This window comes from Poecile atricapillus, chromosome 1 (assembly GCF_030490865.1).
Source record: "Poecile atricapillus isolate bPoeAtr1 chromosome 1, bPoeAtr1.hap1, whole genome shotgun sequence".
NCBI classification, from domain to species: Eukaryota; Metazoa; Chordata; class Aves; order Passeriformes; family Paridae; genus Poecile; species Poecile atricapillus.
In genome coordinates, this window is record NC_081249.1 from 283,237 (window position 1) to 306,211 (window position 22,975).

At 58.4% G+C, this 22,975-nt stretch overlaps 2 protein-coding genes across 12 annotated transcripts in view; both read left to right on the forward strand.

Moving 5' to 3' along the window:
- LOC131587381 (superkiller complex protein 2-like) overlaps positions 1-14,210 on the forward strand; it is a 47,323-nt gene extending 33,113 nt beyond the window's left edge. The window contains exons 7-19 of the mRNA XM_058855201.1: positions 1,176-1,240; positions 2,353-2,495; positions 2,674-2,796; positions 2,908-2,995; positions 3,605-3,711; positions 4,197-4,343; positions 5,525-5,624; positions 5,894-6,106; positions 6,725-6,835; positions 6,912-7,023; positions 9,929-10,047; positions 10,383-10,500; positions 14,143-14,210. Of these exons, the coding sequence (XP_058711184.1) occupies positions 1,176-1,240; positions 2,353-2,495; positions 2,674-2,796; positions 2,908-2,995; positions 3,605-3,711; positions 4,197-4,343; positions 5,525-5,624; positions 5,894-6,106; positions 6,725-6,835; positions 6,912-7,023; positions 9,929-10,047; positions 10,383-10,500; positions 14,143-14,210 (1,514 nt within the window). The remainder of the gene's footprint in view (positions 1-1,175; positions 1,241-2,352; positions 2,496-2,673; positions 2,797-2,907; positions 2,996-3,604; positions 3,712-4,196; positions 4,344-5,524; positions 5,625-5,893; positions 6,107-6,724; positions 6,836-6,911; positions 7,024-9,928; positions 10,048-10,382; positions 10,501-14,142) is intronic.
- LOC131573017 (extracellular matrix organizing protein FRAS1-like) lies at positions 10,388-18,066 on the forward strand. Of its 11 annotated transcripts, none has more exons than XR_009276119.1 (10): positions 11,470-11,811; positions 12,100-12,210; positions 14,143-14,357; positions 15,361-15,511; positions 15,812-15,919; positions 16,086-16,245; positions 16,575-16,691; positions 16,785-16,953; positions 17,245-17,450; positions 17,761-18,066. XR_009276119.1 is itself a non-coding variant. In XM_058826591.1 (9 exons), exons 5-9 carry the CDS (start codon positions 14,307-14,309, stop codon positions 16,790-16,792), a joined length of 708 nt encoding a protein of 235 aa, XP_058682574.1. In that variant the 5' UTR covers positions 10,388-10,500; positions 11,327-11,463; positions 11,664-11,811; positions 12,100-12,210; positions 14,143-14,306; the 3' UTR covers positions 16,793-16,802. The 11 variants fall into 11 exon arrangements, 7 of the variants coding, with proteins under 7 accessions (XP_058682574.1, XP_058682581.1, XP_058682603.1 ...); XR_009276114.1 differs by having other exon boundaries at positions 16,785-16,911; XR_009276120.1 differs by having other exon boundaries at positions 16,785-16,911; positions 17,250-17,450.
- Positions 18,067-22,975: the final 4,909 nt, after the last annotated feature.

The following is a 22,975-nucleotide window of genomic DNA, read 5'->3' on the forward strand; positions in this document are numbered from 1 at the left end:
CACCCCCAAATTCCACAGACCCCTCCCCAAATTCTTGAGACCCCTCCCCAAATTCCTGAGACCCCCCAAATTCCTGAGACCCCTCCCCGAATTTTACAGACCCCTCCCCAAATTCCAGAGTCCTCTCCCCAATTTCCAAAGACCCCTCCCCAAATTCCAGAGACCCCTCCCCAAATTCCACAGACCCCTCCCCAAATTCCTGAGACCCTCCCCAAATTCCACAGACCCCTCCCCAAATTCCATAGACCCCTCCCCAAATTCCAGAGACCCCTCCCCAAATTCCTGAGGCCCCTCCCCAAATTCCAGAGACCCCTCCCCAAATTCCTGAGACCCCCCCAAATTCCTGAGACCCCTCCCCAAATTCCAGAGACCCCTCCCCAAATTCCTGAGACCCCTCCCCAAATTTTTGAGACCTCTCCCCAACTTCCACAGACCCCTCCCCAAATTCCTGAGACCCCTCCCCAAACTCCAGAGACCCCTCCCCAAATTCCAGAGACCCCTCCCCAAATTCCTGAGACCCCTCCCCAAATTCCAAAGACCCCTCCCCAAATTCCTGAGACCCCTCCCCAAATTCCTGAGACCCTTCAAATTCCTGAGACCCCTTCCCAAATTCCTGTGACCCCTCCCCAAATTCAAGAGACCCCTCCCCAAATTCCTGAGACCCCTCCCCATATTTCTGTGACCCCTCCCCAAATTCCACAGACCCCTCCCCAAATTTCTGAACCTCCCAAATTCCTGAGACCCCTCCCCAAATTCCTGAGACCCCTCCCCAAATTCCTGAGACCCCTCCCCAAATTCTAGAGACCCCTCCCCAAATTCCTGAGACCCCCCCAAATTCTTGAGACCCCTCCCCAAATTCCACCGACCCCTCCCCAAATTCCTGAGACCCCCCAAATTCTTGAGACCCCTCCCCAAATTCCAGAGACCCCTCCCCAAATTCCTGAGACCCCTCCCCAAATTCCAGAGACCCCTCCCCAAATTCCTGAGACTCTCCCCAAATTCCTGAGACCCTCCCCAAATTCCTGAGACCCCTCCCCAAATTCCGGGGAGCCCCTCCCCAAATTCCAGAGACCCCTCCCCAAATTCCGGGGAGCCCCTCCCCCAACCTGGGGAGCCCCTCCCCCTCATTTTTGGGGTTCTGGGGGGGGTCTCACCCGCTCCCCTCCCCCCCCCAGAGCTGCTGACGACCCCCCCCGGGATGAAACGGGGGGTGCAGTTCCAGCCCCGAGGTAGGGGAGGGGTCTGGGGGGATTTGGGGAGGGGGCTTTGGGCTCTGGGGGGGCTTTGAGGGGCTTTTGGGGTCTGGGGGAGTTTTGGGGGGTTTTGGTTGGGGTTTGGGGGATTTTTGGGGGGGCTTTTTGGGAGGGGGCTTTGGGGTCTGGGGGTTTTTTTGGGTGGGTTTTGGGGTCTGGGGGGGCTTTGGGGAGGAGGATTTGGGGTCTGGAGGGGTCTGGGGGGTCTTTGAGGGAGTTTTGGGGGGGCTTTGGGGCCTGAGGGGGTTTTGGGGGGGCTTTGAGGGTGATTTGGGGGGGTTTTTGGGGGGCTTTTGGGATTTGGGGGGGTTTTCAAGTTTGGGGGGTTTTGGGGAGGGGGCTTTGGGGTCTGGGGGGGCTTTGGGGGGATTTTTTTGGGGGCTTCGGGGTCTGGGGGGGTTGGGGGGGAGATTTGGGGTCTGGGGAGTTTTGGGGAGGGGGCTTTGGGGTCTGGGGGGGCTTTGAGGGGGTTTTGGGGGTCTTTTTGAGGGGGCTTTGGGGTCTGGGGGTTTTTTTGGGGGGGTTTTGGGGTCTGGGGGGACTTTGAGGGGGTCTGGGGGGTTTTGGGGAGGGGTCTTGGGGGGCTTTGAGTGGGTTTTGGGGGGGTTTTGGGATCTGGGGGGTTTTGGGGAGGGGTCTTTGGGATCTGGGGGGTTTTGGGGAGGGGTCTTTGGGATCTGGGGGGTTTTGGGGAGGGGTCTTTGGGGTCTTGGGGGTCTTTGGGGGGAGTTTGGGGGGGATTTGGGGTCTGGGGGAGTTTTGGGGGGGTTTGGGGGGGCTTTTAGGGGAGATTTGGGGTCTGGGGGTCTTTTGGGGGTGTCTTTTGGGTCTGGGGGTTTGGGCCGAGCTCATCGACGCCGCCACCCCCGTGGAGGGGTTTGAGGAGCTGCTGCTGGACCCCGCCCACAGGGTGGGATTTGGGGGGAATCTGGGGGGTCCTGGGGGGGATTTGGGGGGTCCTGGGGGGTCTTGGGGGGGATTTCGGGGGTCTTGGGGGGGATTTCGGGGGTTCTTGGGGTTGGTTTGGGGGTTTTTGGGGTGGTTTTTGGGGTTTTTGGGGTGCTCAGAGTGACCCCCAGACCTGTTTCCCCCTCCCCAGTGGCCGTTGAAGCCGGATCCGTTCCAGCAGCGCGCGGCTGTGCCTGGAGCGCGGTCACTGCTGCTGGTGGCCGCTCACACCTCGGCCGGCAAAACCGCGGTGGCCGAGTACGCCATGGGGCTGGCCCGGCGCCACATGACACGGTGAGACCCCAAAATGGGGCTGGGGGACCCCAAAATGGGGCTGGGGACCCCAAAATGGGGCTGGGGGTCCCAAAATGGAGCTGGGGGTCCCTAAAACTGCCCCAGGGACCCCAAAACCGTTGAGGGGACCCCAAAACCCCCGCAGTTTTTTTGGGGTGACCCCCCCGTGTCCCTCCAGGTCCATCTACACCTCCCCCATCAAGGCTTTGTCCAAGCAGAAGTTTGGGGATTTCCACGACACCTTCGGGGACGTGCGGCTGCGCCCCGAGGCCGCGTGGCTGGTGATGAGCACCGAGATCCTCAGCTGGGGAGGGGTCCTGGGGGGTCCTGGGGGGGCTTTGGGGTGTCCTGGGGGGTCCTGGGGAGGGGTTCAGGACCCCCAGGACCCCCCCCAGCCCCATTTCCTCCCCCCCAGGTCGATGCTGTCCAACGGCTCCGACGCCATCCGGGACCTGGAGTGGGTGATCTTCGACGAGGTTCACTGCGTCAACGACGATGAGGTGGGGCTGGGGGCTCTGGGGGGCTCTGGGGGGGGCTCTGGGGGGCTCTGGGGGGCTCTGGGGGGGCTCTGGGGGGGCTTTGGGGGGCTCTGGGGGGGTCCTGAAGTAATTTAGGAGGGGTCTGGGGTGGTTTAGGGGAGATCTGAGGGGTCCTGGGAGGGTTTAGGGGTGGTCTGGGGGGTCCTGGGGGGCTCTGGGGGGTTTTGAGGGGTCCTGAGGGGCTCTGGGGGGGTCCTGGGGGGGTTTGGGGGGTCCTGGGGGGGTTTAGGGGAGTTCTGGGGGGTCCTGGGGGGGTTTTGGGGAGTTCTGGAGGGTCCTGGGGGGGTTTTGGGGTGGTCTGGGGGGTTTTGGGGGGTTCTGGAGTGGTTTAGGGGATCTCTGGGGGTTCCTGGGGGTGTTTTGGGGTGTTTTGGGGTCCCCCTCACCCCCCCGTGCCCCCCAGAGGGGTGTGGTGTGGGAGGAGGTGCGGTGTGGGAGGAGGTGCTGGGGGGTTCCTGAGGGGTTCCTGGGTGGGTTTTTGGGGGTTTTGGGGGTTCCTGGGGGTGTTTTGGGGTGTTTTGGGGGTTTTGGGGTGTTTTGGGGTCCCCCTGACCCCCCCGTGCCCCCCAGAGGGGTGTGGTGTGGGAGGAGGTGCTGATCCTGCTGCCCGAGCACGTGAAGCTGGTGCTGCTCAGCGCCACCGTCCCCAACGCCCTCGAGTTCGCCCAGTGGGTCAGGTACGGCCTGGGGGGGCTTTTGGGGGGTCCTGGGGGGGCTTTGGGGGGTCCTGAGGGGTCCTGGGGGGGCTTTGGGGAATCCCTGGGGGGTTTGGGGGGTCCTCAGGGGGTTTGAGGGGGTCTTGGAGGAGTTTGGGGTGTCCTGAGAGGGCTTTGGGGGGTTCTCGGGGGATTTTGGGGGGTCCTCAGGGGGTTTGGGGGCTTCTCAGGGGGGTTTGGGGATCCTGGGGGGGTTTGGGGGGGGTCCTGAGGATCTTCGGGGGTCTCTGAGAGGGACATGGGGGGGATCTGGGGGCTTTGGGGGATCTTGGAGGGGCTTTAGTGATCTCTGAGGGGTTTATGGGGGTTCTCAGGGGGGTTTGGGGGGTCCTGGGGGGTTTTGGGGGTCCCTGGGGTCTCTGGGGGTCCCTGGGGAGGTTTTGGGGGGTCCCAGGGGTGGTTTGGGGGTCCCTGGGGGTCTCTCAGGGTGTCTCTCACCCCGTCAGTCGCACCAAGCGTCGCTGTGTCCGTGTTCTGAGCACCCCGCGCCGCCCGGTGCCGCTGGAGCATTTCCTGTTCACCGGGAACAGCGCCCGGAACCGGCACCAGCTGTTCCAGCTGCTGGGCCCAGGGGGGGCCTTCAGCACCCAGGGGTGAGACCCCCAAAACCTGACCCAAATCTGACCTGAAACTGCCTGAATCTGACCCAAATCCTGCCTAAATGTGACCCAAAACCTGACACAAACCTGACCTGAAACTGACCCAAAATCTGACCTGAAACCTGACACAAACCTGACCTGAAACTGACCCAAAATCTGACCCCAAAACCTGACCCCAAAACCTGACCCAAATCTGAGCTGAAACTGCCTAAATCTGACCCAAAATCTGACCTGAAACCTGACACAAACCTGACCTGAAACTGCCTAAATCTGACCCAAAATCTGACCTGAAACCTGACACAAACCTGACCTGAAACTGCCTAAATCTGACCCTAAATCTGACCCAAAATCTGACCCAAAACCTGCCCAATTCTGACCCAAATCTGACCCAAACCTGACCCTGAACTGACCCCAAATCCTGCCCCAAAACCTGACCCAAATCTGCCCCAAAATCTCTGCCTAAATCTGACCCAAACCTGACACAAACCTGACCCCAAACCTGACCCCAAACCTGACCCAAATCAGACCCAAAACCTGACCCAAAACCTGCCCAATTCTGACCCAAACCTGACCCAAACCTGACCCAAAACCTGCCCAATTCTGACCCAAATCTGATCCAAACCTGACCCAAAACCTGACCCAAATCTAACTCAAAATCTGACCCAAAACCTGCCCTGAACCTGCCCCAAAACCTGCCCCAAAAACCTGCCCCAAAACCTGCTCCAAACTCTGACCCAAACCTGACCCCAAACCTGACCCAAATCAGACCCAAAACCTGACCCAAACCTGACCCAAAACCTGACCCAAACCTGACCCAAACCTGACCCAAAACCTGACCCAAACCTGACCCAAACCTGACCCAAATCAGACCCAAACCTGACCCAAATCAGACCCAAAACCTGACCCAAACCTGACCCAAACCTGACCCAAACCTGACCCAAACCTGACCCAAATCAGACCCAAAACCTGACCCAAACCTGACCCAAACCTGACCCAAAACCTGACCCAAACCTGACCCAAACCTGACCCAAACCTGACCCAAAACCTGACCCAAATCTGACCCAAATCTGACCCAAACCTGACCCAATTCTGCCCCAATTCTGCCCCAATTCTGCCCCAATTCTGCCCCAATTCTGCCCCAAACCTGCCCCAACTCTGCCCCTCCCCTGTCCCAGGTACTACGCGGCGGTGGAGGCCAAGAAGGAGCAGAGGAGCAAACACGCGCAGAGCTTCGGGGCACGGCAGCCCACCATGGGAGCCCCCAACCCTGGGCAGGTACTGGGGGTCCCAGGGGGTCCCAGTGACCCCAAACCCCCAACCCTGGATGGGTACTGGGGGTCCCATGGGGCTGGGGGCAGTTTGGGGGTCCCAAGGGGCAGTTTGGGGGTCCCACTGACCCTGTTCTCTCCCCCCAGGAGTGTGGGGTGTGGCTGTCCCTCCTGCAGACCCTCCATGGGGCTGGGGGCTGTTTGTGGGTCCCATGGGGCAGTTTGGGGGTCCCATGGGTCAGTTTGGGGGTCCCCCTGACCCTTCTCTCCCCCCAGGAGCGTGGTGTCTGGCCGTCCCTGCTGCAGACCCTCCGTGAGCGGGAGCTGCTCCTGGCCGTCACCTTCACCTTCTCCCGTGGCCGCTGCGAGGAGCAGGCGGCCGCCCTGGGCTCCCTGGAGCTGCTGAGCGGCGCCGAGCGCGCCCAGGTCCGGCACTTCCTGACGCGCTGCCTGGCCCGGCTGCGCGGCTCCGACCGGCGCCTGCCACAGGTGGGGTCCCCATGAGGATGAGGAGGGAGATTCTGGGGCGTGGGAGGGTGATTTTGGGGTGTGGGAACGGCGATTTTGGGGTGTGGGAACGGCGATTTTGGGGTGTGGGAACGGTGATTTTGGGGTGTGGGACAGTGATTTTGGGGTGTGAGGGGAACAAGGAGGGCGATTTTGAGGTGTGGGAAGGTGATTTTGGGGTGTGGGAGGGCGATTTTGGGGTGTGGGAGGGCGATTTTGAGGTGTGAGAGGGCAATTTTGGGGTGTGAGGGGACGGGGAGGGTGATTTTGGGTTGTGAGGGACGGGGATTTTGGGGCGTGAGGGACGGGGATTTTGGGGTGTGAGGGGATGGGGAGGGCAATTTTGGGGTGTGAGGGACGGGGATTTTGGGGCGTGAGGGACGGGGATTTTGGGGTGTGAGGGACGGGGATTTTGGGGTGTGAGGGACGGGGATTTTGGGGCGTGAGGGACGGGGATTTTGGGGTGTGAGGGGATGGGGAGGGCGATTTTGGGTGATTTTGGGGTCCCACAGGGACGGGGAGGGCGATTTTGGGGTGTGAGGTGTAAAGAGGGAAGGGTTTGTACCTCGAGGAGGGGATCCAGCGCGTTCCTCCCCGCAGGTGCTGCAGCTGTCGGAGCTGCTGCAGCGCGGCATCGGCGTCCACCACGGCGGGGTCCTGCCGCTGCTCAAGGAGGTGGTGGAGATGCTCTTCAGCCAGGGGCTGGTGAAGGTGAGCGGGGAAAAACGGCACAGCCGGCTGTGGGGCACGGGGATCCCACCCCATGGCTGCCCCACGCCTGGCCCAGGTGCTGTTTGCCACCGAGACCTTCGCCATGGGGGTGAACATGCCGGCGAGGACCGTCGTCTTCGACTCCATCCGCAAACACGACGGGAATGGCTTCCGGGATCTCCTGCCCGGTGAGGGGCTGGATGTGGGGCTGGGGGGAGAGCGGGTGGGAACGTGAGGGGGAAATGGGGGAAAGCGGAGAGGGAAAATGGGAGAAAGCTGAGGCGAAAATGGGAGAAAGCTGAGAGGGGAAATGGGAGAAAGCTGAGAGGAAAAATGGGAGAAAGCTGAGGGGAAATGTGAGGGGAAAATGGGAGAAAGCGGAGAGGGAAAATGGGAGAAAGCTGAGGGGAAAATGGGAGAAAGCTGAGGGGAAAATGGGAGAAAGCTGAGGGGAAATGTGAGGGGAAAATGGGAGAAAGCGGAGAGGGAAAATGGGAGAAAGCTGAGGGGAAAATGGGAGAAAGCTGAGGGGAAATGTGAGGGGAAAATGGGAGAAAGCGGAGAGGGAAAATGGGAGAAAGCGGGTTGAGAAAATGTAGAAATAGGGAAGGAAAGAGTGAGGAGAAATGGGAGAAAAGATGGGGAGAAATGGAGGGAGGAGAGGTGCAGTCGTGAGGGGAAACGTGAGGGGAGAAAATGGGCGGGAAAACGTGAGGGGAGAAAAGAGCGGGAAAACGTGAGGGGAGAAAAAGAGCGGGAAAATGTGAGGGGAAAATGGGGGAAAATGTGAGGGGAGAAAAGGGGGAAACGGGGAGAAAATGGGGGGAAAATGTGAGGGGAGAACAGAGCGGGAATCCTGAGGGGAGAAAAGAGCAGAAACGTGAGGGGAAACGGGCAGGAAGCGGAGAGGGAAAATGGGAGAAAGCTGAGGGGAAAATGGGAGAAAGCTGAGGGGAAAATGGGGGAAAGCTGAGAGGGGAAATGGGGGAAAGCTGAGGGGAAAATGGGAGAAAGCTGAGGGGAAAATGGGGGAAAGCTGAGAGGGGAAATGGGAGAAAGCTGAGGGGAAAATGGGGGAAAGCTGAGGGGAAAATGGGAGAAAGCTGAGGGGAAAATGGGGGAAAGCTGAGGGGAAAATGGGGGAAAGCTGAGAGGGGAAATGGGAGAAAGCTGAGGGGAAAATGGGAGAAAGCTGAGGGGAAAACGGGAGAAAGCTGAGAGGGAAAATGGGAGAAAGCTGAGGGGAAATGGGAGAAAGCTGAGGGGAAAATGGGAGAAAGCGGAGAGGGAAAATGGGAGAAAGCTGAGAGGGGAAATGGGAGAAAGCTGAGGGGAAAATGGGAGAAAGCTGAGAGGGGAAATGGGAGAAAGCGGAGAGGGAAAATGGGAGAAAGCGGAGAGGGAAAATGGGAGAAAGCTGAGGGAAAATGGGAGAAAGCTGAGGGGAAAATGGGAGAAAGCGGAGGGAGAAAATGGGAGAAAGCTGAGGGGAAAATGGGAGAAAGCGGAGAGGGAAAATGGGAGAAAGCTGAGGGGAAAATGGGGGAAAGCTGAGGGAAAATGGGAGAAAGCTGAGGGGAAAGTGGGAGAAAGCTGAGGGGAAAATGGGAGAAAGCTGAGAGGGAAAATGGGAGAAAGTGGAGAGGGAAAATGGGAGAAAGCTGAGAGGGGAAAATGGGAGAAAGCTGAGGGGAAATGGGGGAAAGCTGAGGGGAAAATGGGAGAAAGCTGAGGGGAAAATGGGAGAAAGCGGAGAGGGAAAATGGGAGAAAGCTGAGAGGGAAAATGGGAGAAAGTGGAGAGGGAAAATGGGAGAAAGCTGAGAGGGAAAATGGGGGAAAAGGCAATTGGGAAAATGTAGAAATAGGGGAGGAAAGAGTGAGGAGAAATGGGAGGAAAGAGGAGAAATGGAGGGAGGAGAGTTGCAATCGTGAGGGAAAACGTGAGGGGAGAAAAGAGCGGGAAAACGTGAGGGGAGAAAAGAGTGAGAAACGTGAGAGGAAAAGAGAGGGAAAACGAGAGGGTAAAAAGGCAGAAAATCTGAGGGAGAAAGAGCAGCAAACATGAGGGGAAAGCATCGGGAAAAGCGACGGGAAAGGTGTGGGGAAAAAAGAGCAGAAACGTGAGGGAAAAAGAAACACGAGCAGGAGAGGGCAGGAAATGTGAGGGTGGAAAGAGTGGGAAACGTGAGGGGAAAATGGGGGAAAACGTGAGGGGAGAAAATGGGGAAACGGGGAGAAAATGGGGGAAAATGTGAGGGGAGAAAAGAGCGGGAAAACGTGAGGGGAAAAATGGTGGGAAATGAGAGAGCAAAAAGGCAGAAAATCTGAGGGAGAAAGAGCAGCAAACATGAGGGGAAAGCATCGGGAAAAGCGACGGGAATCGTGAGGGGAAAAAAGAGCGGAAACATGAGGGAAAAAGGGCAGAAACGTGAGAGGAAAAGGGCAGGAAATGTGAGGGTGGAAACAGTGGGAAACATGAGGGGAAAATGGGGGAAAATGCGAGGAGAGAAAATGGGGAAACGGGGAGAAAATGGGGGAAAACGTGAGGGGAGAAAAGAGCGGGAATCCTGAGGGGAGAAAAGAGCGGGAATCCTGAGGGGAGAAAAGAGCGGGAAAACGTGAGGGGAGAAAAGAGAGGGAAAACGTGAGGGGAGAAAAGAGTGGGAAAACGTGAGGGGAGAAAAGAGCGGGAAAACGTGAGGGGAGAAAAGAGCGGGAAAACGTGAGGGGAGAAAAGAGCGGGAATCCTGAGGGGAGAAAAGAGCGGGAATCCTGAGGGGAGAAAAGAGCGGGAAAACATGAGGGGAGAAAAGAGAGGGAAAACGTGAGGGGAGAAAAGAGCGGGAAAACGTGAGGGGAGAAAAGAGCGGGAATCCTGAGGGGAGAAAAGAGCGGGAAAACGTGAGGGGAAAAATGGTGGGAAATGAGAGAGCAAAAAGGTGGAAAATCTGAGGGAGAAAGAGCAGCAAACACGAGGGGAAAGCAGCGGGAAAAGCGACGGGAAAGGTGAGGGGAGGAAGGGCAGGAGCCGTGAGGGGAAGAGCGGGAGGATCCGTGAGGAGAAGACGCCGGCGGCTCTGCGTCCCCACAGGCGAGTACACGCAGATGTCAGGGCGCGCCGGCCGCCGCGGGCTGGACACCACCGGCACCGTCATCATCCTCTGCAAGGGAGCCGTGCCCGAGCTGTCGGATCGGCACCGCATGATGCTGGTCAGTGCCTGACGTGTGTCCCCGCGGTGTCACTGCCATGTTCCCAGTGTGTCCCCACAGTGTCACCGCCATGTTCCCAGTGTGTCCCCACAGTGTCACCGCCATGTTCCCACCGTGTCACCGCCGTGTCACTGCCATGTTCTCACTGTGTTCCCCTCGTGTTCCCCCCGTGTCCCCACAGTGTCACCGCCATGTTCCCCCCGTGTCCCCACAGTGTCACTGCCATGTTCCCAGTGTGTCCCCACAGTGTCACCGCCATGTTCCCCCCGTGTTCCCGCCGTTTCACCGCTGTGTCCCCGCCGTGTCACCACTGTGTCACTGCTGTGTCCCCACAGTGTCACTGCCATGTTCCCACCGTGTCCCCCGATGGCTTCGGCTCCCAACGGTCGCTCCCCGGCGCTGGGTCCAGAGCGGCCCGAGGAGGGGATGCTCTGTGTGCCGGAACAGTGAGAGGTGCGGGCGGGTCGGGGGGAGTTTATCCACCGAGTATATACCTGGAAGTATAATGATGATCAAAATAGATACTAAAAAATATTGAAGATAAACGGGCTGCTTGGTTTTTATTTAGTTAGAGGCAGGGTTTTTAAATAAATAAGAAAAAAATAAATAAAATATTTCAAGAATGAATATGTAAAGGTATAGAGAAATATATATATATATATATATATATGTAGGCATAAAAATAAGTAAAAATAAGTAATAGAAATATATGCATATATATTGATTTATAATCTATAATATGATTTCTGTACGTATAGATGGTAATATGATATATTTTAGGATATGTTATGTGTTATGTATATCAACAAGGTATATAAATATGATAAAAAATATATATTAAAAGATTTTTAAATACCGTTTAAGATAAAGGGACTGTTTGGTTTTTATTAGGTTTGCTTCGGGGCTTTTAAATAAATACTACAAAAATAAAAACATAGAAATGTATATTAAATATATCAAGATATAGAGATATGTGCAACCAGAAAAGTAAAGAAATAGAAGTAATGCAAATATATACAAACAGGTTTATGTTTAATCTATATATCTACATTATATTTATTTAATAGATGTATTATATATATAATAAATATATATATAATTAAAATGTATATAATATATTTAATATATAATAATATATGTATACATGTTAAAATAATATATTTTGATACTTTATATATTGTGTGTTATATATAAATGAATATAGTATATAAATTTAAACACATGTTGTGGAAATAGATGTTAATTTTTTCTTTTTTATTATTTTCATTGTTTTGGTAAGTTTCTCAGAGGCAATCCTCCCGTTGCAGCTGCTGCCAGCACTGAAAACCTGTGTGCTTCGTGGTGTCCATCGCCCAGCTGGCAACGATTCCCTGGTGTTTGGTGCATTAAGTCACACCCAGCTGTGTGGGATGGCAGGTGAGCACATTGCCCGAGCCTTTTAGCTTTTCTGGCTCACACACAACTTCCTTTCCTTTTTTATATGGAAATCAGGGAAGAGGGTAGTGTATATTAGTATATTAGCATTTCTAGCAGATTTTTAACTGCCACTGATGCCCGTTCATCTTTGCAGTGTGGGTTTTCATGCTGACAAATCCTCTGCTTTGCCTTCTGCTCAGAGTCAGGTGGGCCCTTTATTGAACAGATTTATCTGCTACAAGGCTACGCAGAAGGATGGAAAGGAGGAACACAGGGGGAAAAAAAAATAGATGAAAGGCCATGCATTGATCACCTGATGTACTCCAGAGACAAACATGGCTATTACAGGTAACATGGAGCAGCCCTTCTGGCCTTTTCAGTTGTATTCAGAGAGATGTTTGCCTGCTGTGAATATCTGGGTGCTTGGAGTTCACTCTGATTTTAACAAGCCCATCAATAATAAAACATTGTATTGATAGAGCAAGATCTACTTCTGTAAAGTTGTTGCTCCACAGAAAAGCAGCATAAAGAAGCTAGCTGGATTATTTGTATGATATGTAGCTTTTTTAGGATGTTTTGTTCTTTATATGGTGTTCATTTCAAATACAAGCGTGTGAACTTTGTGTTCCCTTTTAGGGGCTGGTTCTGGGGTAACAAGGAAACACAAGGCCTAAACACCTCTGGCTTGTCTGTCCAAGGATCTGCCTCAATTGTGGCTCCCATCCTTCTGAAGAACTCTTCAGCACAGTGAGTTACCTTCTATAACTATTTATGGTTGTATTGTTGTTGTGAGACCTCATTGCTGGGTGAGAAGACCAGGGGAAATTAAAGGCTGTATGCCACTGTTACTTCACTGAATTCTTGTACTCTGTTAAAATCAAAACAAAAGGGATTTACACTGTAAGAAACACTTAAATGTAAGTTAAGGTAAAGGTCACAGTGCTAAAACCTAAGAGCAGATAGCCTTGAGCTCCTTTATATTCCTACTCCTGCCTCCAGGGTATCATCAGATATCCCCTAGATCTTGCAGTGGAGGAGATGCTGAACCATCAGCTGTTCCATATTCTACACCACGTGTCTTTTTACCATGCTCCTCTGAGAAGCATCTCTCCCTTCTCTGTTTCTTTGCAGACAAGAAGGGAGAAATTGGGATTGCCTTTGTTCTTTTGCCTGTTCATAAAAAGGCCGCTTGTGGCTGTGTGCAGTGGCAACTGCATCACAGAATCTTAGAGGTGATTATTCGCAGGTTAAGGAAATAATTCCCTTTTTTGTCACTGCTGCGCTGAATTTCATAGGCGTGTGTGTGGCTCGATGCCTAAGATATTTAAAGCAGGTTTTATTCTTACAGGGGTTTTGCACACTAAAGTGTGCGCCCAGGTTTTGTTTCCAGAAGTGAGGTGTAGCGCTGGGTGTTTCATTTGGTGTGTTACTTGTTCTGTTGTGTCAATAACTGCAGTGTCCTCCCTGTGCCTGTGTATTGCAGGGGCAGTCGAGTGCTGGTTATAAAGGTGGTGATAATTAGGAATAAGCTGTTTAAGCTTGGATAAATGTTTAGAAATCATTGCTTTGATATTGCTGTGTAAAACGCTCGCTCGCGGTGGGAGAATTCTCCAGGGTCAAGCTGTTCAGGTATGTGCAGTTTATTATATGGGTAAAGAGAGGGGAGAGCTGTGTCCGCCACCAGCCTCGGCGTCCGCGTGGTCCGGGGGAGGAGGGAGAGAACGGGGAGAGCAGGAGAGGAGAGGATGGAAAAGGGGAAGGAGGGAGTAAGAGCAACAGAGGGAGAGCGGGGGAAACCAGGGAGGGATAAGAGGGGGGAGACAAGAGAGGGGTAAGAGGGGAAAACCCAAGAAGGTAAGAGTAAGAGAGGGAAAGAGTGGAAGAGGTAGGAGAGGGGGAGAGGGGAGCTGAGAGAGGAGTAAAGGGGTACGAGAGAAGAGCCGAGAGGTACGAGAGAGGTTAAGAGGTAAGAGAGAAAAGCTAAGAGAGAGGTTAAGAGAGGTTTAAGATAGAAAAGCTAAGAGAGCGAAGTTCTTGTTACAATCCAATCTATCTTTTTCTATAGTGAATATTCTAATTCCCAGTAACCAATCACTACGAGATACACCCACTAAAGATTTTACATACAGTGTTGCATTTGAGGTTCTACAAGCTTTACGAGTTCTTCCCTTGCTTCTTGACCTTTGGGCTTTCTGTCAGCAGAAGGACATTGTTTTATCAGCAGGATTCTCCTTTAGCTGGCTAGGCTATTGTTCTTTGGTCATACAGTAACCAGTACTCTGTATCTTATGACTCAAAGCAGGCTTTCGTTTCTACTTCGATTCTAGCCTTCTTTTTTCAGAATCTTCTGCCAAACCATCACATTCATAAGGTTTCCCTGTTTCACCCTCCCCAACAGGCAGCAAGTTGTGCTGCGCTCTGATAATTCCATACTCAACCTGTTCCTCATCTCTTAAAGGTTCACTTCAGCCTTGAATCAGCAGGTCCCTAGGTTTGGTTTTTTAGGATGCCATTCCTGTTAGATTTTCCCCTGTGAAGACCTGAGTATGTCCAGTTTGACCTCCAGGATAATGAAGGGAGAGGAGCTCCCGTTGATTCAAGAGTGAAGCAAGGCCCCCATTCTTGGCCTGGGGCTGTTTCAAATGGGGAGGGATCAGTGTCCTGACTTCTCTCTCTCAGAGGCAGGGTTCCTGGACGAGGTGACCCAGGACAGCTTCGTGCTGGGCCCGGGCTACGACCGCCCCTAGCAGCTGGAGCCCGCGGTGAGGGAGCCCAAGAGCATCCAGCTGTACCAGCACCTCAGCCTCAAGAGCTGCATCTGGACCTTCGACGCTTATTACGACATGACCGAGTTAATTGATGTCTGTGGGGGCTCTGTCACCGCTGACTTCCAGGTGAGAGGCCCATCCAGAGCTCTCCAGGTATCCCAGATCTCTCTCAGTTCTCAGGCACAGCTCTGCGTTGCGTGGAGCTGCTGCTCTGCCCTGCACAGGTGGAGCGTGGCTTTTCCCCCCCTCTAACCTGGAAGAAAACAGCGCTGTGTGCATTTCTTTCATTTATTTTCCATTTCATTCGTTTTCCATTTATTTTATTCTCTAAATCTTCAGAGTGCCAGGAAAATACCGGGTTTTTTTAATGTAGGGCCATACTGGAAATACAAAACGTTCTCAGCTGGGCTCTCTTTTATAATTTTGGCTGTGTTCTCGGCCAATAGAAATGAGCAGAGGACAGAGCAGAGGCAGCTCAGTCCATGCTCCACAACATGGGATATTTTAGCTCATTCCGTAATTAAGAGACCAAAAGCCAAAAATGTTCCTCTAGAAACGAATGGCTTTCCCTGTTTGGGGTATCTCACTGTCCTCTCCTGGCTGCATTATCCATCTGCAGACCACTCCGTCTCCCCCAGGCTCTTCCATTAAATTCCCAGCCCACATTGCTTGGACCAGCATCATCTCTCTTAATTCCTGCCAGCCTGGAACTTGTTCATGAAGTTTCCTTTTATAGCTCCAATTGTTTGCACAAACCCAGAGGAGCCGCTTGGCCGGAGAAACTGCCCAGTGGAGCATGTGGAGCCTGGCCCCAGCCAGGCTGGAACATCTCCCCGAATTCTCCAGGGCGTACAAAGTACAGCTGCACTCTGCAGATAATGAATGGAGAGCTCTGGGAGGCCTGAGCAAGCAGAATTGCTCATTTTTAATTCACAGCCTTGGAAATCAGGGGGGTTTTGAGGTGAAATTGTGCCCAGAGTTCCTTTGTCCGGTGGTCCCAGGGAGCCTTAGCGCTGCCCCTGGATTACAATGCAGGTTTGTCTGAGGTGCCTGCACGTAAAGAACGTCCAGAGTCACCTCTGACTTCACTGGAAGGTGCATAACCCCCTTTTTGGGGTTTTATTGCCAGGTAAGGGACTCTGCCCAGTCCTTCCTGACAGTCCACGTCCCTCTCTCCGTGTCCTACATCTGTGTGACGGCACCGAGGGGCTGGGCTTCCCTGGAGCACCGCACCGAGATGGAGTTCTCCTTCTTCTACGACACCGTTCTCTGGAGGACAGGTGAGCCTGAGGCACTCCAAGGGCTATGGAAGAAGTGCTTCCTTCATGTTTTCCCCTTAGTTCCTGCACTGCCCCCAGAGTCCTGAGGGAGCGGGGAACTCGGAATATTGCCTTCCTCTGTGCTTGCGGGGGGCTTAGGCAGCCGATGGCTGGCAGAGGGAGCGTGCAGCTGGCTCACTGGAGGGTGATCCCAACTGAACCCTGCCTTGTGGAGGTGTCCCAAACGCTTCTGGGGCTGGCAGAGCCCAGCAGAGGAGAGCGAAGGTGCTGTGTGGGCTCCCAGTGGCGCTGTCCTTGCAGGGATCCAGACGGACAGCGTGCTCTCGGCCCGCCTGCAGATAATCCCCATCTACATCCGCGAGGACGGACGGCTGGTCAGCGAGTTCAGGACGCAGGCCAAGTTCAGAGGTGAGGGCAGTGATCCTGGCAGGGACACAGAGCAGGGTCACACAGAGCTCTGCTCTGACGGCACAGGCAGCGGAACGAGTCCCTGTCCCTGCCGGGAGCCCCTCTGGCCCTGCGAGGTGGGGCCTCTCCGCGCTCTGCCTCCCGTCACCTCCTTGTCCTCCCCCAGCGCTGTTTGTCACGGAGCACCACAGCCTGCCAGAGGTCAGGTCCTCTTTGAGAACTCCAGAGCACCTGGGAGGCATCGAATTTGACCTGCAGCTGCTGTGGAGTGCTCAGACTTTTGATTCTCCCTACCAGCTCTGGAGAGCAACCAGCTCCTACAACAGGTGAGGGCTGGGGGTGCAGTCCCCTCCAGCAGCTTCCCCCACAGCACCACGTTCTCCCTGGCACCCCTCCAGCAGCCACGCCAGCAATAGCACGGAATGCTCAGGAGCTTGGTTAGAGCTGGAGCACTGCTGTACTGAGAGAAAAATCAGCTCAGCCTCTTGGAAAGGAATTTTTCCAGCGGTGAAGCCTGTGGATAGACTGATCCCAGAGTCACACTTGGCCCTCGGGGACTGCCGGATGACATTGCTGGGGCAAGGGAGAGGTGCTGCCCTGGGTGAAGAGCTTTGAGCTCTGCTTGGTGGCTGCAGGGTCTCCTGTCTGTTCCCAGGAAGGATTACTCTGGAGAATACACCATGTTCCCGATCCCCTGCACGGTGCAGCCCACGCAGCCGTGGGCAGAGCCTGGAGCCAAGCCCCTGCCCTGCATGGCTCACGCTCCCGAGCGGTAAGAGGGCAGGAGGGCAGGCTCGGCCCCTTTGGGGTGCACACCTGTCCAGACCTCATCTCCCCTTTGTTTCCTTCCTTGTCCCAATTGCAGGTTTTTGATCCTGATCACCTTCCAGCAGACAAGCCGCCCAGTTCCAGTTGTTTACTCCCAGAACGCAAGAGTTTCAGATCTGTAACGACGAGAAGGTTTTTCTAATGGACCCCACCAAATCGGAAAGGTCTCTGGCAGAAATGGATTACAAGGGGGGCTTTTTCCAAGGGTAGGATTTACCTCTCCTCTTCTGCTTGTGCCCAGCGTTTCTGCTTTCACAGCTTCCATTCCCTGGAGAGGAAAGGGCAAAACCCACAGGTAGCTTTGCCTCTTCTACAGCAATCATTGATATCTTACAGCCCTGTGAAAGAGCAGCGTGCTCTGGCACCGCGTTTTGTCACTCCCACCCACCGAGCCCTTCCCAAACAACCCAAACCCTTCTGAACACGGACACTTGGCTCTAGCAGCGTTTTCCTGCTTGGGAAATTTCACCTGCCCCTCTTTGTCCCGACCTCCCCAGGGCAGATCCTGTACGGGCACGTGCTCTGGCACCCGGAACAAAACCTCAACGCTGCTTACAAGCTGCAGCTGGAGAAGGTCAACCTGTGCACAGGCAGGGATGGCTACGTGCCCTTCCTCGACCCCACGGGTACCGTCTACAACGAGGGGCCCCGGTACGGCTGCATCCAGCCCAACAAGTACCTGAAACACCGATTCCTCCTCCTGGTGAGTGCTCTGCTCCTGCTTCTTCCCGTTTGGGATTTGCTCTGGCAACCCGCAGGTGGTGGCTGCAAAGGGATAAGGGAGCCCGTGGGGGATGTTTTGTGCTGCTGCTGCTGCTGCTGCTGCAAGCTGTGAACACCAGATCAGTTTTTCCCCACCCTTGGAGTGTGTTCCTGAATCGGTGCCCACGTGTAGGTGTGGAGATGGGGCATTCGGACTAGATCCCTGACACAGGTGTTTGGTGGGGCTCTGGCTTCCAGCCTCCCTTGGGAAAGCAGACAGCATCCCTCACGCCACTTCTCTGACTTTCCAGGACCAAAACCAGCCAGAAGTGAGGGATAAGTATTTCCACGATGTGCCTTTTGACGCCCACTTTGCTTCCCAGCTGTCCGAGTTCCACTCGGTGAGCAGCATGCCCGGAGTTGATGGATTTACTCTCAAGGTGGACGCTCTCTACAAGGTATGTAGTACCCAGTGCTTTTGGTAGCCCAAAATGGACTTCTCTGTCCAGGACCTCCCAAACACTTGGTGAATTGTAGACTCTGGGCCTTCAGAATTCACCTCTGATACAAGAAATGAAGATTAGGATGTTAGTCCCGTAATTTCATTTTTTTTTTTCCCTGAGGCACTCATGAGAAAGCTCTTTAAAAACACATTATTCGTGTTCCTGAAGGAATTAATGCCATCGCAAAGGCAGGATACCTCACGGGGTGGTCCGTGCTCCCGAGGAGCTCCCCTTGAACACCCGAGGTGGAGCTGCCCCGGGGCGCCCCGAAGGCGGCGGGCGGCCGCTGCTGCACCGTCAGGAACCTTCATCCACCGAGGGACGCGGCGGCCTCTGCCAGGGCCAGGGCAGGAAAGTGAAGCAGGTGCACATGGAAGTCAAAGTCCACGGCAATTTGCACGACGGCACGGAAGTTTCATGGAGCACACGCATTGGGAAAAGCTTTTTATAAACTGTAAAATAAAGATAATCCAAAACTGAAAAGCCACCTGGGTATTTTTTTTAGTCTGGTGAGGAGGGGCAGCTGTCAATTCCCCCTGCTCCCGTCTTAGCGGCTGCACCGCTGCCCTCCCTCCGTGCTGCTCCAGCTCTCCCGGGCTTAAGTGGGCAGGGTGGGGAAGCCAGCTCCCACCGCTGGCATGTGGGAGCTCTGAGCCAGCCGAGGAGCAGCCGGGTTCCTCTTCCTGTCCTCCGGAAGAGAGTAAAGCTAAAATCACCCGCTGTGATCGGGGTGTCCCTTCTTGCGCCGCCCCGCCGGTCCCCCTCATTCCCCTGGGGTGCGGCGGGCCGGAGCCCCACGGAGCTGCTGGGCCGGGGCAGGGAAGGACAGAGACGAGGGCGCCCAGCGCGGCTCGGGCCCCGCCGCGGCCTCGGGGCTGGCGGAGCGGGGGGGGACGGGCCGGGAGCGCTCCGGGGCTGCGGGACCGGCCCTGCCCAGGCCGGGGCGCCGCGTCCGCACCGGGACCCGCAGCGCTCCCGCAGCCGGAACCGCCCTCCCGCGGCGATCCCGGTACCGATCCCGGTACCGATCCCGATCCACCCCACGGGGGAGAGGCGGCACCGCCCGGGACCCCAGGGCGGACACCGGCAGGACCCGAACCCCCCATCCCAGCTCCGGTTGCGGGCTCCGTCACCCGCTTTCGGTCAGCCCCGTCCCGGCATCGCGGCAGGAGGGGGAGTCGAGTCCCGGCGAGGGAGTGCCCCGTCCCCAGCCTTGTCTCAGCCCCAATCCGGCCATGCTCCGCCACCCCCGAGACCCGCCACCCGGGGCCGGCCGGGGGAGAGGCGGCACCGCTCCGCCGGCGGACACCGGCAGGACTTTGCCCCGCTGCAGACCCCGTCCCGAGCCGCGGCCCCGCCCCAGCGCGCAGGGCTCGGAGCGGAGCCCGCCGGGAGCAGCCCCCGGGCCGGGGCTCGACCAGCGCCGAGCGAGAGTCGCGGGCCAGCGGCACGGGGGGCGGGGCCGCATGAGGAGCGGGGCCACGGGGCACAGCCCGACCGCACCTGGGAACTGCCGGGGGTCCCGGGCGGCGCCGCCTGTCCCCCATCGGGCGGATCGAGGCGGTCTCGGGTCCGGGATGGGTCTCGGGTCCGGGATCGGTCTCGGGATCGGGTCCGGGCCCGGGATGGCGGCGGCGGTTCCCGTTGCGGACTCGGCCCCCCCCCGCCCGGCCCCGGGACCGCGGCACGAAGGGGGCGAGGCCAGGGAGAGGGGGGCCCGGCACAGGTGTGAGGGGCGGGGGCACGGAGCGCGTGCGCAGCTCGGGACAGCAGAGCGCGTGCGCGGCGCGGGGCCGCCTCAGGTGTGCGGGACGGGGCCGACACAGGTGTGAGGGGCTCCAGAGCGGCTGCGCGGGGCGGGACCGAGGGCATTTAAACCCCGGAAGGGCGGCGGCCGCCATTTGCTCCAGTACCGGGTGGAGGCGGCTGCGGCCGCTCCGGTGAGGCGCTTCTCTCTCTTCTCCGCTTTTATCTCTCTTTTCTGCTTTTATCTCTCCTTTCTCTGCTTTTCTCTCCTGTTTCTCTCTCCCGTCTCCTTCTCTCCCCTCTCTGCTCTTGTCCCCCGTCTCCCCCTCACACCGCCCGCTCCCTCTCTCCCCTCACCTCCCCGCCCGCCCCCTCCTCCCCAACCTGAGCCCCGCCTCTGTTCCTCCTCTGTCTCTTCCTCCCGCTCCCTCCTCACCCGGCCCAACCTGGCTCTGCCCTCCGTTCTCCTTCTGTCACCGCTCCCTTCCCCTGCTCCTTCTTTCTCCCCTCCGCCGTCCCTGCCCCGGCCGCCCCGGCTTCTCCCTGTGTGCCGTACGCCCCTGTTTGTCCGTGTCCCCCTTCTCCTCTCCTTGGCGGCGCTGTCGCCCCTCTGTCTCTGCCGCCCCTTCCTTCTCTGTCCCTTGTCCCTTTCTGTCTTCCCCCGCAGCCGCGGGGCTCGGGGCGCCGGATAATAAAGCCCAGAGGGCCGGAGCCGGCGCCCCCGGCGGGAATCCCCTCACGGGGCCGGAGCCCGCGGTGCGGGTCCCCCCACGCACAACACCGCCCCACACTGCCGGGTGTCCCCACATCACACTGGGGGCTGAGGGGGGCCGGGGCTGGGAGGGGGGCTTAGGGTGGGCCCCCTCCTCCGGAGGGGTCCTGGGGTGGGTTAGCGAGGGTTGGGGGGCCGGGGGGGGGGATTTGGGATGGGGGGGTTTGGGAAGGGCCCCCTCGTTAGGAGGGGGTCCCGGGTGGGGGGGTGGGTTAGGGAGGGCCCCCTCCGGAGGAGGGGGTCCCGGGGAGGGGCGGGGGGCGGGGCCCCCTCCGGAGGGGGGTGCCCGGGGTGGGAGGAGCTGGGGGGGTCTGCCCCCCCTAAACCCCTCCCACTCTGGGCCCTCCCCTCCGGGCGGGGCTCGTCCCGGCCCCTCCCCAGGACCCCTCCTCCGGACAGGGGCCCGCGGGGGGGGGGGGGGCGGGGTGGGTGGGGGGGCAGCAGGTGGGGTCACGTCACTCTGCACCGTAATCACACTTTTGTGTCAAACGACAGCACTCCCCCTCCTATTCCCCCCCCCCCCCCCTCCCCCCCGCGGGCCCCTGTCCGGAGGAGGGGTCCTGGGGAGGGGCCGGGACGAGCCCCGCCCGGAGGGGAGGGCCCAGAGTGGGAGGGGTTTAGGGGGGGCAGACCCCCCCAGCCCCTCCCACCCCGGGCACCCCCCTCCGGAGGGGGCCCCGCCCCCCGCCCCTCCCCGGGACCCCCTCCTCCGGAGGGGGCCCTCCCTAACCCACCTCCCCACCCGGGACCCCCTCCTAACGAGGGGGCCCTTCCCAAACCCCCCCATCCCAAATCCCCCCCCCCCCGGCCCCCCAACCCTCGCTAACCCACCCCAGGACCCCTCCGGAGGAGGGGGCCCACCCTAAGCCCCCCTCCCAGCCCCGGCCCCCCTCAGCCCCCAGTGTGATGTGGGGACACCCGGCAGTGTGGGGCGGTGTTGTGCGTGGGGGGACCCGCACCGCGGGCTCCGGCCCCGTGAGGGGATTCCCGCCGGGGGCGCCGGCTCCGGCCCTCTGGGCTTTATTATCCGGCGCCCCGAGCCCCGCGGCTGCGGGGGAAGACAGAAAGGGACAAGGGACAGAGAAGGAAGGGGCGGCAGAGACAGAGGGGCGACAGCGCCGCCAAGGAGAGGAGAAGGGGGACACGGACAAACAGGGGCGTACGGCACACAGGGAGAAGCCGGGGCGGCCGGGGCAGGGACGGCGGAGGGGAGAAAGAAGGAGCAGGGGAAGGGAGCGGTGACAGAAGGAGAACGGAGGGCAGAGCCAGGTTGGGCCGGGTGAGGAGGGAGCGGGAGGAAGAGACAGAGGAGGAACAGAGGCGGGGGTCAGGTTGGGGAGGAGGGGGCGAGCGGGGAGTTGAGGGGAGAGAGGGAGCGGGCGATGTGAGGGGGAGACGGGGGACAAGAGCAGAGAGGGGAGAGAAGGAGACGGGAGAGAGAAACAGGAGAGAAAAGCAGAGAAAGGAGAGATAAAAGCAGAAAAGAGAGATAAAAGCGGAGAAGAGAGAGAAGCGCCTCACCGGAGCGGTCGCAGCCGCCTCCACCCGGTACTGGAGCAAATGGCGGCCGCCGCCCTTCCGGGGTTTAAATGCCCTCGGTCCCGCCCCGCGCAGCCGCTCTGGAGCCCCTCACACCTGTGCCGGCCCCGTCCCGCACACCTGAGGCGGCCCCGCGCCGCGCACGCGCTCTGCTGTCCCGAGCTGCGCACGCGCTCCGTGCCCCCGCCCCTCACACCTGTGCCGGGCCCCCCTCTCCCTGGCCTCGCCCCCTTCGTGCCGCGGTCCCGGGGCCGGGCGGGGGGGGGCCGAGTCCGCAACGGGAACCGCCGCCGCCATCCCGGGCCCGGACCCGATCCCGAGACCGATCCCGGACCCGAGACCCATCCCGGACCCGAGACCGCCTCGATCCGCCCGATGGGGGACAGGCGGCGCCGCCCGGGACCCCCGGCAGTTCCCAGGTGCGGTCGGGCTGTGCCCCGTGGCCCCGCTCCTCATGCGGCCCCGCCCCCCGTGCCGCTGGCCCGCGACTCTCGCTCGGCGCTGGTCGAGCCCCGGCCCGGGGGCTGCTCCCGGCGGGCTCCGCTCCGAGCCCTGCGCGCTGGGGCGGGGCCGCGGCTCGGGACGGGGTCTGCAGCGGGGCAAAGTCCTGCCGGTGTCCGCCGGCGGAGCGGTGCCGCCTCTCCCCCGGCCGGCCCCGGGTGGCGGGTCTCGGGGGTGGCGGAGCATGGCCGGATTGGGGCTGAGACAAGGCTGGGGACGGGGCACTCCCTCGCCGGGACTCGACTCCCCCTCCTGCCGCGATGCCGGGACGGGGCTGACCGAAAGCGGGTGACGGAGCCCGCAACCGGAGCTGGGATGGGGGGTTCGGGTCCTGCCGGTGTCCGCCCTGGGGTCCCGGGCGGTGCCGCCTCTCCCCCGTGGGGTGGATCGGGATCGGTACCGGGATCGCCGCGGGAGGGCGGTTCCGGCTGCGGGAGCGCTGCGGGTCCCGGTGCGGACGCGGCG